Raw genomic sequence first — 16,968 nt, forward strand, 5'->3', positions numbered from 1 at the left:
GCTACGAATGGTATCCATTTATCGTTTGAATTTAAAATGCGATTTGGTGAGGGGTGATTTGAATTCGAATATGGATCCACCCCGATCCGATCCCACGTAATCTAATTTGGTTTGATTTAAATGTATATAATAAACACTTAAGATTTATATAAAGTTGGTTTGAATGTTGTATTTTTGGTTTAATTTATTAATAGTCAATACTATTGCAACGAGAATTTGATTTGAGTTGTTTTAGGTTCTCAGTTTTTTGGGTAAATTACAAAATCCCCCTATATTATGGGGTTAGTGTCAATTGCCCCCAGTTTTTTCATTTGCAAGAAAGACCCCTAAATTTTCACTTTGCAAAAATACCCCCTTCAGTTGAGTTCAGTTAACTTTGAAAAAGATTCCTATTCAATTGTTTATTTTTTTATATCCCCAAATTACCCTTTTCTCATTTATGATTTGATTAATTCTCTAATAAATTCTTATAGATTTCTGACTGGATTCAATATTTAAATAAAATGGTAGATGTCTCTTTCTGATAGATATGTTCAAGGCTTCTTTTGGGTTTTCTTGATTTATCGAAAAAAGGAGTGGATAATTTTTATATTTTTAAATAAAGAAAGATAATAGCGCGGTGAAACAAGTTAAAAATTTAAAGAAACTTGTTTTCCCATATTATTTTAACTGGGTTAGTTTGGAAAAAGTGGAAGTATTTCTAGATGAATTAGGGTTTAGGAGAATGGGGCAAAGAAAAAAATAAAAAAGTTCAAATAGATATCTTAATAATTTAATGCATTCCACCATCTCTATTTAGTTTATCTACCATAAGAAAAAAATTATATTATTATTGTTGAATTTATTAGGAGTGGGATTAATCTTCTTATCATTGGGAGATGTTACCAATACACAGCTGGATTGGCTGTGGGGCGTTTTTGGGGCGCGGATGATGCGAGGACGGTTTTGTCATTTTTGTGAGACGAAATCCGAATTTATCGAGACCATAATTTCAACGATCCAAACCTTACTTTCGGATATCTACGTAACGTCTAACGGGTAAATATTGGATGGTTTAGATTTAAGAGACCAGTCCAATCTTAGCTTCGAAATCCATTACGAAAGACAAGACAGATTCTCCTAATGTACGGCTGGAAAGGGTGTGAGAACGAAATCCTGATTCGGAAGACAGCTATACTGAGGGGTTATTTTGTCATTCTGCACAATTCTACTGTCCTTTTCCCACACTAATGGGTGTTTTAGTAATTTCATTATTTCATTGAAAATGAAATGCACATTTAGACCTCAGACCTCGCACAAAGGTTTGTCGTATCTTACAGGGACCAAGGCGTCACTTTCTTCTCAGAGTTTTCTATCCTGCTTCCTCCGCTGTTGCTTTGTTTTTCAGAAACCGCAAGCTTTCTAGTTCAATTTCTCTCTGGAAACCGAATAGACTGTTGGTCTTGGATTCAGTGGAATTTGGCGTTTTAATTTTATCATGAGCTGTTGATCGGTTGGTACTAAGGGAATTCCCATTTCAGCATCCATGGGCAACTGCTTGGATGCTTCTGCCAGGGTAGAGAATGCTCATAGCACTCAGAACACTTCTTGTAAGATTCGACGGAAAATTCTTTTTTCTGTTTGTGTGAAATTTGAAGTTTTTTCTTCGGTTTGGTTCGGCAGTTGGGCTTAGGAATGAGGAGTGTCCGTGGGTTTTGGTTGTTTTGGATTTCTGTGCTGAGTATCTGATAATTGTGAATTAAAGGTCTGCAGAAGGCTAGGAGTGGTTTTATGGGCTTAATTCGCGCTACACCTGTCTCTATTGATTGGGTTTTAGCTATTTTTGCTCGTGATTTTGGGAATTGGTTTTGTCTCTGATTATTTATGGTCCTGTTCCAGTGCTGGATTTCCCAATTCTGTTGGGCTTTCCATGGTTATAACTTTTAACTTGGAGAGGAAGGATGGATTGCTTGCTAGTTTAGCGGGACTTTTGGCTGTTCGAGTCCGAACTTTGTTTTCAGTATCTTAGCTTTGTACTTTGGTTTGAATGTGATGCGTATTTTTGATCTTTCTTTTCTTGAACATTCAATGCATATTGAAATACGAATTCTTCATGGATTTTGACGGATTTCATCTGATCGTTTACTTTTATTTTTTAATTTGGGGTCTGAGGTTTAGGTTGGACTTCCAAAACTGGTAAACAAGCTGTTTTATTTCTCTAGTGTGCTTATAAATTTGAATCATTAGTTATATTTTGAGCGGCTTGAGATGCTCATTAATTTTATGTTGCATTTACTTGTCTTTTTGGATCCCTGAGCCTTAGAGTAATTATTAATTAAAACTATTATGGTTCGTTACCATTAAAATACGACTTTATTCAATTTTGTCTTATGATGTTAATTTGTTTTGGATGTGTTGGCAAAATCCATGGTGCATTCTATGAAAATTGCTGCAACTAAATTCAAACATGAATGAGCCGGTGATAAAGCAACACATCACAGTGCTATATTTAACGTTGTTAAAGTTTTTAATGATAAAAAAAAACCATGTAAAAGTACACCTTGTTAAACGTGAACCAATGAAAAGTAAGTAGACCATGTGACGTCTTTAACATGATTGGTCGAAATTTTGATGTAATGTTCTGTAAAAATTTTGAAATGCACAATAATTGGACTTATGGGTGTTTATGATTTGTATGGAGTCAATTTAAGTGGTCCTTCATTCATTTATTATTTTGAATTTTTGATAGTTTTTATGGGTTTGAGAGTTTCCTTGAAGTTGGTTCAAGAATACTAAACCTTATTCCCACCATTGTGGATCAACTTGATAATGCAACTACCTATAGATGGGGAGATATTGGTAAATGGGTGGTTAGCTGGATTCAGGCATGTGCCTTATTGCTTCCATGCATTATGACATGTAACCTCTGGAATTCTAACATGTTAATGTTCAATTTTTTGTTCAAGCCTCTATGTATTTATGTGATTAGGAAATAAACTCAAGGGGATAAGTCCCAATAGGCATCAAAATAGAAGGGGACAAATGGGGGATCTCACAAAATTCTTCACAAGATCCAACAAAATGTGAATAGCTGGATCTAGAAATTTATAAGAATCCTAAAATGTCTTGAGCCATGTTCCTATCAAAAAATAAAAAGTCTTGAGCCATGTTAGATTTGGATAGAAAAGCACCAGTCAAGCAGAAATCATCAGATACAATTTTTCTTGATTTTCAGGAAGCAATTAGAACTCTTTTTTTATGGATCAAGAGTTATTTAAAAATTCTCTAAAAATTCTTAAGGCCTAGGAAATTCAAGAGTGACAAACCAATAGATAATAATTACTATTTTTAATAAAACAACATTACTATTTATAGTAAATTAACAACTTTCTATATATAGTAAAATCATATCTGATAAAAGGAACCACGCGAGGATAAACTGAGATTAGGAGTAAGGAGATTGAACTAACAGGACTGTTGAGTGTTGATAGACATCCCAAAATGCCAAAAAATAAATATGTACTGAATACAAGAAGAACTGTAGAATAAGAAAAATAGATTATCGAGAGATTTAATTTGCAGATATGAATACACCATCATCAACATTTTCATCATTGTCAGAGTCTTCTTGTTGTAAATAAGGTGAGAAAAGAGAAAGGGGAGAACAAGGAGATGAAAGATAAAATGTTGAGTTTAGCGACACCACATGCCTATATCTCTTTCTAATAAGGGAGACTCGTTATATTAATATTAGAATTATAAAAAGATCCCAATGGGGGTTGATACATTAAAATTCCTGACTATAAATTTTTCTTCCTAATCCTAAAATAATCCCATTCCTCTTTTCTTCCTAATCCTAAAATAACCCCATTCCTCATACACCTTAAAAGCTGAGTAGTACAACATACATAAGAAAAATGGCTATCTGCTCAACCCATATTTACAATGCAGCTCAGGTGATTTCAGTTTTAAGGGTTATGCATTCAAACTTAATGTAAAAGTGTTTGCATATTCATTTGACTGATAAATGACAAATCTTAATAAGATGTTACATATTTTTTGAAGCCCTTAATAAGATGTTACAATTCCTATTTTATTGTGGATTTTAATTTAGACTTTTGATGTTTCATATTGCAAGAGAAAGCTAGTATTTATGTAATGTTTAAAGGAAGACTTTGTATTTTGTACTTGGTACATTATGGGTTTTGCTGCTATTTGTTAGGAACTTTTTTATGTTCTGGCAACTGAAGGGCCTAAGAGAAAGGGGAAACGGTTTGTGAGATTTATCCCCTCTATGATTTTTTGGGTTGTTTAGACTGAAATTAATGGGGTCATATTTTCTAGGATTACACATCTCTTCTGGATACAGTTGAGGAGGGTTATTGGCACAATTTGTTTCTGGTTCTCAGTCACCAAGTTGTTCAGGGATATTTCTTGTTCTCAGTATAAAACATATAGCTATTAATTCATTCTTTTGTTAGTACTTGCTCAGTTTTCTTGGTTCCATGTGTAGAACCTCTGGTTGTACAGGGTGATAATCATATATGCTCTTACAATCATATTTTCAAATCAATACCTGATGCCTCACTTTTATTTTGTGGTCATTCTCATACTTGAACTCAAGTTCCCATGCTTGTCAGCCCATGATTTTTCCATCAAACCAAGCACTGGTTACGGTTCTGCATATCTCTTTAGTCTAGGATGTTATAGCCATTTCAAAAATCTGTTCAGATTAGAGATATTATGGAATAGTCTTATTTAGAGTTTTGCCCAAGTAATGACTACCATATCAATTGTAGTTTTATGTGTTAATCTTGGTTGTTGGATGTAAATTTGTTCAGGCCATTATGCTATCTTTATCATTTAATTAAGGGAGGGCAAAAAAAGGTCATAGGAGTAACTGCTTATGGCTATTATTAGTAACTGCTTTCTTATAGGTAACATTTTCTTGAAGCTCCTCTCCTAAAATTGGATTTATTAAAAAAAATAGTAACTGCCATATCTTCTCCTTATAGTATTAATGAATTCACAATTATGACTATTAATAGTAATTCTTTCTTTAATTTTTATGTTTTTTTTTTCCTTTTCATTTTAAGTGTAACATAATGTGTAAAGCATGTGCCTTTGACTAGCCTTGGTAAAAACATAATTTCTTTATGAAAGTACTACTGCATCCAAAAGGATGTTCTGGTCATTTAAAAGTTTCCACCCAAACTAATTGTACTATAACTGAGAGGTCATATGTGGATACCTGAACAAGTGACCTATGGTACCTGGATACCTGAACAAGGGTGTGGTGTTGGATACTTCAATTTTTAATGTAATTTTTTCTTATAGTAACATAAAAGAAAAATTTATTAAAAAAGACCACAGATTACATCAAGGTGTAGAGATTACACCATCAAACAATACAGAAAGCTAAACCAGATTACATTCTTGGATCTCAAGAGCACTCCAAAAGGAAGACCCAAAATTTGATACAGAGATTTGAGCAATATAAATTTTGAATCTAATATTGTATCCAGTTGTGTCCTTGCCAATCTGGGTAATATAGGAAGTGCCTAAGCATTACCATTTTGAATGATAGTTACCTGTTTTCTTGTGTTATTAACGAGTTATTAATTATGATTCTTTTGTTGTTTTATGTTAAATTTTACACCATGTGCTATGTTCAGGCCTCATGGCCCTCACCCTAGAATAGATAAATATGGTAGGGAGCTCTTAGTGCTCTTTTCCCACAAACCAGGGAGTTTGTTGAGAATTGCAAAACTGTCTGCTGAATCCAAAGTTGAACTTGAAAAATCATATTTGTAATATGTTATTTCCAGTTCTCTTTTGAGTTTTTCCAAATTATAAGATACACTCTTTTGCATTTCTTCAGGATCTCTCATTCTTAATATAGGCAGAACCATAACAATTATCTATTATTTTTCAAAAGGCTTTTGAAAAGCCACTAAAGGTGCCTGTTTGAGCTTAGATTATTTTTTTGACTTCAATTTATTCATAGAAACTATCTACTGCTATTTATTTTTTGCCCCCTTTAACTTCCAGCAGCTTCAAAAGTTACCGGCAAAACAGGCTTGTCTTCAGCTCCTTCCAATTTGACATTTCCATCTTACAGCCAGAAAAGCACCACTGAGAGTCTTCCTACTCCCAGATCTGAAGGTGAGATATTATCCTCTCCAAATTTGAAAGCCTTCTCTTTCACGGAGCTAAAGAATGCAACTAGAAACTTCCGTCCCGACAGCCTCCTTGGGGAAGGAGGCTTTGGTTATGTTTATAAAGGATGGCTTGATGAGCAAACCCTTGCTGCTGCAAGGCCTGGATCTGGAATGGTTGTTGCCGTGAAGAAGTTAAAGCCAGAAGGCTTCCAAGGCCACAAGGAGTGGTTGGTAAGTTTCCTCATCAATAGTATTTTATCTTATTCTTTTTTCCTCTTCCTTTTGTGTGCCTTTACTAATAGCTGATTGATTTCAGACAGAAGTTGACTATCTTGGCCAACTTCATCACCCAAATTTGGTTAAACTTATTGGTTACTGCTTGGATGGGGAGAACAGGCTTTTAGTCTACGAGTTCATGCCAAAGGGAAGCTTAGAGAACCATTTGTTTAGACGTAAGTGAATCATTTCGATCTTTTTCTTTAGGCATGATTTTATTGGCCCTGTCATGTTTATACTCGTGAGCATGGTTTCAAATTCCTAACTTTTTGTTAATTTCATTTTCTAACTTCAGCTTCCTCCTCACCTTCCTTGCACTTCAAAATTGTTGTTAGTCATTTATCATTGGTTAATTACATTTATGAATTCAATTTTCTCCTATCTAAACCCTTACCTAACCAAATTAGAAGCTTCAAGATCTGAATTGATTTGGGGTTGTCCAGGTCCAGGGCCTTGGCCTTTGTTGCTATAATGATTTATGGAGAGAGAGAGAGAGAGAGAGAAGGAAAAGAGAGGTACGATTGAGAGAAAAAAGTTCATACTAGCTGTCGCCAGTCTTCTATTTATATTAACTTAATAAAGGAATAGAAATTACAAGTATGCCCCTGACGACACACCCTAGAACCAAAATAATAAGAAAAAACAAGTAACTAACTGACAGTATCCTAAGAAGTCAGCCTACTAACAGCAGCTGTAAAGTAACAATTAAATAGGCCTTACAACACTCCCCCTCAAGTTGGGCTGAATATGCTTATCATGCCTAGCTTGTCACATAACTCATTGTGCCGCGAGCATGGAAGCCCCTTTGTGAGAACATCAGCAAGTTGTTCCTTGGAGTTGACATAAGGAATACAAATTTCCCTTTTTTCCAATTTTTCCCTTATGAAGTGTTTGTCCACTTCAATGTGCTTGGTCCTCTCATGTAGGATAGGGTTGCTGGCGATGTTTATTGCAGCCTTGTTGTCACAGTAAAGAAACATAGGACTATGAACAACAACTCTAAGCTCCCCTAGAAGATTCTTTAGCCAAAGGATTCAGCCACCCCATGTGCCATAGCTCTATATTCAGCTTCAGCGCTTGACCTTGCTACCACACTTCGTTTCTTGCTTTTCCAGGTCACCAGATTTCCTCCCACAAATGTGCAATACCCACTAGTGGACTTTCTGTCATCCACAGCTCCTGCCCAATCAACATCTGTAAAGACTTACACCTTTAGGTGATTGTATTTACTGAATAGTAGGCCTGTTCCAGGATATTTCTTCAAGTATCTAAGAACTCTCTGCATGAACTGGCTTAGGACCCCAACGGAATAGGCAATGTCTGGATGGGTCATGGACAAATAAATAAACTTTCCCACTAACCTTTGGAACTGTTTCACATCTTTCAGAGGTTCACCAACACAGTCACCTAACTTGTGGTCTGCATCCATAGGAGTATCTGCCGGCCTTGCACCTAATTTGCCTGTATCCTGTAATAGATCAAGGGTGTATTTCCTTTGAGAGACAAATATACCCTTTTCTGAGCGAGCAACTTCAATCCCAAGGAAAAATACTTTAGGGGGCCTAGATCTTTCACTTCAAATTTAGATGCAAGGAATTGTTTCAAGTTTTGTATCTTTGAGCTCCAACTTCCTGTAATGATAATATCTTCCACATATACTATCAATACAACAACCTGTTCCTGACATTTCTTCACAAAGAGTGTATGATCTGACATTGTTTGAAGCTCATATATTGAACTGCCATGTGAAACTTACTGAACCAGGCTCTGGGAGACTGTTTTAAGCCATAAAGAGACTTTTGCAGCTTGCACACCTTATTTTCACTCCCCTTGGCATAGAATCCAGGGGGTTGAACCATGTATACTTCCTCCTCTAAGTCACCATTCAGAAAGGCATTCTTTATGTCTAGTTGATGCAATTCCCAATCAAGATTAGCAGCTAAGGACAGGAGAACCCTAATCGAGTTCATCTTAGCCATTGGGGCAAAAGTCTCATCATAGTCAACCCCGTATACTTGTGTGTATCCTTTGGCTACTAATCTTGCTTTGTACCTTTCAACTGTTTCATTTGCCTTGTACTTAATCGTGAACACCCATTTACACCCCACAGGGTCTTTCCCATTTGGCAGATCCACCAATTCCCAAGTCTGATTTTTGTGAAGAGCATTAATCTCCTCCTTCATGGCATCTGTCCATTTAGGGCATTTTAAGGCTTCTGCAACATTTCTGGGAACAGGGATGCAATCAATTGCAGATAGGAAGGCACGGTATGAGGGAGAAATGTGATCATAGGAGACAAAATGGGCAATGGGGTGTTTGGTAGTGCATGACCTAACTCCCTTTCGTTGGGCAATAGGAATGTCAAAGTCATTCACACTAGGAGTAGGGTTAGGGGGTGGGTTTACCTCCTAGGAGTCTAATGGTGTCAGTTGCTCAGTGTTTGGCTGCTCCATATCTTTATCACACTGCTGATTTCTACGACGTGTACGTTGGAAGACACGGAAGGGAGTAAGGTCTGGAATAGAAGGAAGAGATACCTGAACCTGCTTCTCCTCTTCTACACTACGACTCTCCCCCTGAGGAGAAGAAGGGAAGAATGGCTCAGACACAAAGAATGACACATCCATAGACACAAAAAACTTACAACTAACTGGATCAAAGCACCGATACCCTTTTTGAGAGGAGGGATACCCTAGAAAGACACAAGGAATGAATCGAGGGTCTAACTTACCTCGGGATGGAGACAAATCATGGACAAAGGCACGACAACCAAAAACTCTCATGGGGATGGAAAATAAAGGAGACTGAGGGTACAATAACTGTTGAGGGGCCATGTAGTTCAGCACTTTGGAGGGCATGCGATTGATGACATAAGCAACTACAAGTATAGCATCCACCCAAAACCTTTTTGGAACATTCATGTGTAACATCATCCCGCGAGCTACCTCAAGGAGGTGTCTGTTTTTCCTTTCTGCAACACCATTTTGTTGTGGTGTTCTGGCGCATGAGCTCCTATGAATAGATCCGTGGGAGGCAAAGAACTCATTGAGCTCCCCATGGAAGTATTCTTTTGCATTATCGGATTGGAAGATCTGTATTTCAACATGGAACTGTGTAAACACCATCCTCTGGAAGTCTTTCACTATCTTTGGAATTTCGTCTCTACTACGCATAGGAATTACCCATGTATAGCGAGAGTAATCATCGATCAATGTGATAAAGTACTTACATCCGCCCTCAGAGATTACATTGGTAGGTCCCCATACATCAGAATACACAACATGAAAAGGAACATTTGATCTTTTATTACTTGAGTGAAAAGTTGGTCTACATTGTTTGCTCAACTGACACGTTTGACATATGAACTCTGACACTGAACATGACTTAAATAAAACTGGAAACAAAAACTTTATTATTTCAAAAGAAGCATGACCTAAACGACTATGCCACAAAAAAATTTGACTCTTATTTGACTGACTATGTGACTCTGAGGATGACAACGAGAGACCAGCTTTGTTGTCGAGAATGTAGAGACCATCCACTAGGCTTCCTCTACCAATCGTCCTCCCAGAAGTTAGGTCTTGAAAAACACACGAGTTAGCAAAAAAGGTCACATTGCAGTTCAAGGAGCTTGTAATGCTACTAATTGAAAGCAAATTTATAGGAAGTTGAGGGACATGTAATACACAATTCAGGTTAAGGCCATGGGGAAGAGATATTGATCCTTGGCCTGTAATGGAAGAAAAAGAACCATCTGCAAGTCTCACTCTATCCCTTCCTGACAAAAGGCTATAAGACTGAAACAAGTTCGGCTTACCGGTCATGTGGTTGGAGGCCCCTGAGTCAATGATCCAAGGGGAATCCGTGGGAGTGACATGGAATGCAGAAGCCGTATTACCTAAAGTAGATGCAAATGAAGTAGAGGGAGTACTAGTGACTGAGCTGTCCATTTGTCGCAAAGCCCTACCATAAGATTCCAGGTTCTCTCTGAAGGAATTCATTATATCTTCCTTGGGGTCAGATTTATTAGGGTGATCCCGGGTACTACCGGCAACTTTAGTATCTTGGGTTGCCACATGTGCTGTGTTCATTTTCTTCTGACCTTGACCTTTACCCTGTTCTTGATTCTTTGCTGCCCACTTGGGTTTCCCGTGGATGTCCCAACAAGTGTCACGTGTATGTCGTGAACGCCGACAGTGGGTACAGAACAACTTATCTTTATCATCAGTCTTCTTAGTGTCACTTTTCTTTCCCGTGGAGTTATTATTCATTGCAGCCAAAGCAACTTGTTGTTACCCCTTAGCTGTAACCATTACATTCCGCCTGCTTTCTTCCGATTGAACAAGGGAGTATACCTCGTGAACCGTAGGCAATTCTTTGCTTCCTAGGATCTGTACCGTCAACGATTCATATGCAGGGTTCAGCCCCAACAAGAAAGCAAACACACGTTGCTGAGAGACCAACTTCCTGTAGGCCTTAGCATCATCATCATGTTTCCACTCTATAGCCTGATAATGATCCAATTCTTTCCATATGGAGGTAAGGGCTGAATAATATGAAGACAAACTACGGTTTCCCTGTTTACATGTTGAAGATTTAGCTTGTAACTGGTAAACCTTGGCATAATGCCTTTGCTCAGAATAGGTAGTTCTGGCCTGTTCCCAGATCTCACCTTTGGGTTCTTTCACCCTTCCATTAATGTAACCGGCTTTTACCCCTTGCTGTTACATAGAGTTTTACGCTCTTAGCCCACTCCAGGTAGTTCAGACCGTTTAAAGGGGTAATTGGCATGGGAAAAACCATGTTTTCACCTCCCATACCCGCAGTGCTATGGGTCGATTTAACCCCCGGTGAAGTTGATTCATAATTTTCCATCGGATACTACTGAAAAACAATCCAAACACCACCCAACTACACAGCAACCACAATCAGAATACCAACCCTCAAGGAATTTACTTCTAGGATGTGAGCAAGAGAACAAAAAACACTGTTGAGAACAACTCTGAGAAGGTTCAGTCAACACAACCAGTCATTAAACCAGCCCGGTAATCAGTTCAACACCACCAAGACAGACATTACTATCAGTCTGACTGTAGTTCATATAGTCTAACCATCCAACATCCAAACAAATACCTATATAACCAAGGAATGAGCCCTACACACCATCGGCCAAAGAAGACTGAAACAAAAAATACACCTGTTCAGCACTTGTACGAAGGTGCTAACCTGAACTTGACTTCACAGCATCGAACAGAGGAGGAAGGGAGCCTGTACCAGCATTGCCCTTCTCTGACTAGGGTTTTCTTGGTATTATGACCAAGGAAAAAACCACAAACTGCCGTCAGAAAAACTGCTAGGGTTTCCACAGAAACTGCTGCCAGAAAACTGCTAGGGTTTCCACAGAAACTGTCGTCAGAAAATTGTTAGGGTTTCTGCCAGTAACCTACTAGGGTTTCCCTGTCTTCCATGTCCAAAACTTTTAAAGAAGGAAACCTTGCTCAAAACAGGAGGGATCGTAGGTCTTTTACAGCTTAGAAAACCTGCTCTGATACCATGTAATGATTTATGGATAGTGGGAGAGAGAGAGAGAGAGAGAGAGAAAGAGAAAGATAAGGAAAAGAGAGGTACGATTGAGAGAAAAAAGTTCATACTGGCTGTCGCCAGTCTTCTATTTATATTAACTTAATAAAGGAATAGAAATTACAAGTATGCCCCTGGCGGCACACCCTAGAACCAAAATAATAAGAAAAAACAAGTAACTAACTGACAGTATCCTAAGAAGTCAGCCTACTAACAGCAGCTATAAAGTAACAATTAAATAGGCCTTACAACAGTTGCAATAGTCATAGAATTTTTTTTGTCAATAACTGTAAACTTTCATTAATATTAGGAAAAAGTATGATACAAATAGTAAATATACAGGTAAGGACTGGGAGATAAAAGACTTATCTCTCCCCTTGACAGCACCCCCTTCTTACAATTGTCCCCAGAAAATAATTTGTCACCCCACCCCTTGTTTGTCTAATGTATATCTGAAGGATGTAGCACTATGCTTACACTAACTAAAAGATACTTCCATGCCCCTTGTCAGCCACCTAGATTTTTTCTTCTCATTGTTGTAGATCCATATCTTTATTTCTTCACTATGAAGCTAGTTTACAACCGATTGTGAGTCCCCTTCCGCTATTATTTTCTTAATGTTCAATGTCCTTTCCCTTTGTACTCCTTCCATAATTGCCAAAATCTCTGCTCTGAGAGAGTCTCTCTCCCCTACCGGGCCTGAATATAGAGCAGTAACTTTACCCTCTTCATCCCTGAATATTCCTCCGATTCCTAAAATGGGTTTCCCATGCTGCTACCATCAAAATTGAGTTTGATAAAACCTGTTTCTGGTGGAGACCAAAGCTGAATAGTAGCACTCTTGTTCGAGGAGCTGAACTCGCCACTTCCTTCCAATTTCTAAGGATGTTTTCTGTAGTAATATTAGAAAAGGAGTCTAAAGACTTGGGCCAATGGGCCACTCTTACCGATATTGTTTCAATCAAGCTTTCCTTGCTTCTTTCTTTATCAATGAATATTCTAGAATTCCTTTCTTCCCATATCGTCCACAATATTGCTGCTCTAGTACATCTCCACATTAGTCTTCCCCTCTTTTTTGGCCACGGGAAAAAGGAAGAAGCAAATATGCTTTGCACATCAACCAGAGGATTCCACCTACATCCAAACAAGGAGAAAAACCGATCCCAACTACATGCAGTAAAAGTACAAGAGATAAGTAAGTGGTAACAAGTCTCAGCGTTGGCTTTGCATATAACATACTAGTGTGGGGATAAACACCAATTTTTGCACTTTCTTTGAAGCAAGTCCCAAGTATTGATCTTCTTGTGGGCAACCTCCCAACAAAATGCACCAATCCTAGTAGGGATTAGGCTTGCACCAAATCTCTTTAGCTGGTAAGGAAGGCAAATAGCTAATGGAGGGTTGGGAAAGGGCTTTAAAGAATGAAGCACAAGAGAAAAAACGAGGAGAGTAAGTCCATATTTGGCCATCCAATGAAGAGGGATCAAGGAATACTTCCTCCAACAATTGGAGCAAGCTCATCACATTTTGAAGCTCAGAATCTCTTATGCCCCTCCTGAAACCTAAGTCCTAGTTTATGTCATTGCTAGTTGGAAGAAATAAGAACTCAGAGATGGTCTCATTTTTGAAGCAAGATAGGGTATAAAGAGAAGGGAATTGTTCTTTGAGAGGAGAAGATCGTAACCATGTATGTTTCAAGAACTTTATAACATCGCCCTGCAAATATTATATCTAATAAGAGGAGAAGATCCCAACCATGGTGGGCCTCTTTGACCCTAGCTTCATGAGGCAACCAAAACAAAGAGGAAGATTGCTATGGAAAACAGTTAGGGCTGCCTTGTTATGGACTATTTGGGAAGATAGAAACGGAAGAATCTCAATGAAAAAAGTAGATCAGAGGTGGAAATCTTCGAAATAGTAAAGTTAAAAGCTGCTCACTGGGTGAAAACTTTGGAGGACTTCCAAATATTTTCATTGAATGACATTTTGAGAACTTGGAAAGAAGTGGCTGTTTCAGCCCAAGGAAAGGAAAAAATCTTTATGGAATGGAGACTCCTGGCAACAAATTTTGTGAAGCTTAATTTTGATAGAAGTTTCCTTGGTAACCAAGATGTAGATGGGTTAGGATGTGTATTTAGAGACTCAGGTGGGTTAGGATGCACTGGCAGCACTTGGACTTCTACATGGACTAAAATTTGCCAAGCGTTTTGGATTCCTTAATTTGGAAGTGGAAGGGGACTCTTAGGTGGTCATCTCATGGACAAGATGTAGCATCCAAATCCCTTGGATCTTTAAGCCCACATTTAGGGAGATTGAGAGTTAGGATCCATCATATGGATGACCGAACCATGCTGGATGTCTAGGCAAAATTTCAAAAATTTCGTAATCCTTCTGGGAATCTAATTCTCTATGTTTTGAAAAACTGCATTTTCCTTGGATCGGTCTTGCATTGAACCAGACCAGATTTGAAACCAAACAAAGAGGGAGATGTATACCTGATACAAATACCACAATCGCAGATCCCAAGGTGGGAAGTTCACGCCCAAATCTGGATGGCCGAACCAAATCTGGTCTTGCACTGAACCGGACCAGATTTGAAACCAAACAAAGAGGGAGATGTATACCTGATACAAATACCACAATCGCAGATCCCAAGGTGGAAGTTCACGCCCAAATCTGGATGGCCGAACCATGCTGGATGTCTAAGCAAAATTTCAAAAATTTCGTAACCCTTCCGGGAATCTAATTCTCTATGTTTTGAAAAACTGCATTTTCCTTGGATCGGTCTTGCACTGAACCAGACCAGATTTGAAACCAAACAAAGAGGGAGATGTATACCTGATACAAATACCACAATCGCAGATCCCAAGGTGGAAGTTCACGCCCAAATCAGTCCTAAAACCAGCCTCCACTAAAGATGGTGTAGTGTACTCTTGAAGCCGGTTCAGCAGTTTTCAGCAAAACTGCAATCCAACTGCTTGGATTGAATCGGGGAGGTGAGCACGAATTTTCTCTGAATTTTTCTTGCAAAAATCAGAGAGAAAACTGATTTCAGTCCCAAAAGCTGTAGTCGAACTAGGGTTTCTTGGGAGACAAAAGAAGAAGAGAGCAGAATTGAGAGTAGTTCTTGATCAGTTCGCCCTCTTCTACTTTTATCTCTTTATGGAGCACTTCTCTTATTCAAATTAGGAAATAACTCAAATCTAATTTGGATCTGGACTCTATTAAGAGATAAGCCTTATCCTCTTAAGAAGATAGGTGCTCTATACCCATTTCCGAACCCAGATTCGCCCCATGTCACATGACAACTTAAGCTGTCATGTGACATCTTAATTAATCATATTAATTATGGGCTTTAGGCCCATCAGCTATAAGGCTCACGACCCAAGGGTGTTTCTTAGCCAATTTAGGCCCCACAATGACCTCACATAAGTCCACATGGGTTCGGCTCAGACTCTGTGAAAAGGCTTGGCTGAATTCATTGCTAAACACTGTGAACCCTTGAGCACATCATTATGGGCTCAAAATGGGCCCAACATTTACACTTAAATGATCATTGAATTCAACCATCCTATGAATATCCAAGGATAATGAACTTAAGTAAGATAAAGCCCATCAGGTATTCAGCCCTTAATTGTCTCTTACACTTCTCGGCCCATAATGATTAAACACTATCGGATGGATCTTGGGAATTAAAACCTTTTGCAAACATTTTTTATAAAACATAATATATATATATATATATATATATATATGTTTTGCAAATCAAATCTCAAACACAGTTGAAATCCACTGCCGATAGTTTAGGTTTCCATTAGAGAGAGTGTAAACCCTATCATTCACTTTGTCCGATCCTATCGCTATATTCACCCACTTAAGTGAATTCTCAGACTGCCCCAGCATACCTAGGTTTTGACCCTCAATGGATCTTACTGATTGGCATATCAAAGACAACCCAATCTGACCCAGTGTTGTACCATAATCAAGTCTAGGGGTTATGTGTAACTTTCTAGTTTTGCCCATCAATCTCCAAGGTCCAGGGCATAACTGGAAATGGTTCGGGTTCAGTGTTTTAACCAAACACACACTACATGTGCTTCGGGTCTCACCCTAGCAACTGATATAAGTTGCCCCAACTTCTTTGGCAGCACATTAGTGTTAGTTTTGGCAGGATAAACTCCCCAAGTCTATCCAACGGTTGAGAACATTCTAAACTAACACGAGTCTCATAAGTGTCCAGTTTAAGGGGTAATTTCACATAAACATACCAATATCAACATGAAACAATAATGTACTTTTATTCATTTACAATAAATGTATATATTACATAAATCTGATTGGAGCTAAGGGCATACACTGTCTAACACTAGCTAGACATGGGGCTATGAGTCATCAAATGTTTTGGGCAAAACTATAAAATTGTATTTTGGGGAAAAACTTTCTCACCCTGTTTCAACTTTCTTATTTGGCTCTCATAAAATATTATCTTATTGATAAAAAAATAAAAGGAAGGAAAGATGGTAGGATTTTATTGATGGAGAAACTCAATTTGCCCTTGCCAATGCTCCGACATCCCATCCATTATCCAAGAGTCCATTAATACTCGTGATGACCTTTGCCCAGTCTCCTTCTCTAGAGGCATTCTCTACAACCACTTTCCTAGCAAAGTAGTGTTTCTTCTTTGCATATTTCCTATTCCCAATATCTCTACAGATCATTTCCTACCTTATCCTATGGTCCCTCTTATTCCCCCTTCGGTTCCCACAAAAAGTCCTTTATTATCTTCCCTATCCTCTTTCCTACACCTACTAGGATTTTAAACACTGACAAGTAATAAACCGGAAGGTTACCTAATTAAGGTGATCCTTCCTCCCAATGAGAGATACCCTTTCTTCCAAGAAGCAAGCCTCTTTGAAAATCTTTCTATCACCGGGTTCCAAAATATTTACTCACTCTACCATCTCCCTTTCTG

The 16,968-nt window shown here is 38.2% G+C and overlaps 1 protein-coding gene across 3 annotated transcripts in view; it reads left to right on the top strand.

Annotated features, from left to right (window-relative positions):
• The first annotated feature begins 1,298 nt into the window (after nt 1-1,298).
• The window catches only part of LOC104598283 (putative serine/threonine-protein kinase PBL3), a 49,887-nt gene continuing 34,217 nt past the window's right edge, over nt 1,299-16,968 (top strand). The window contains exons 1-4 of one of the 3 annotated variants that reach the window (XM_088891120.1): nt 1,564-1,589; nt 4,821-4,916; nt 6,034-6,371; nt 6,457-6,592. In XM_088891120.1, the coding sequence (XP_088747246.1) occupies nt 4,886-4,916; nt 6,034-6,371; nt 6,457-6,592 (505 nt within the window). In that variant the 5' untranslated portion in view covers nt 1,564-1,589; nt 4,821-4,885. Of the gene's footprint in view, nt 1,590-4,820; nt 4,917-6,030; nt 6,372-6,456; nt 6,593-16,968 lie in introns of all 3 variants that reach the window. The other 2 variants (XM_010260271.3, XM_010260270.3) reach the window with 2 other exon arrangements.

Source organism: Nelumbo nucifera, chromosome 7 (assembly GCF_055504915.1).
Source record: "Nelumbo nucifera cultivar China Antique chromosome 7, China Antique-T2T, whole genome shotgun sequence".
Lineage (NCBI taxonomy): Eukaryota > Viridiplantae > Streptophyta > Magnoliopsida > Proteales > Nelumbonaceae > Nelumbo > Nelumbo nucifera.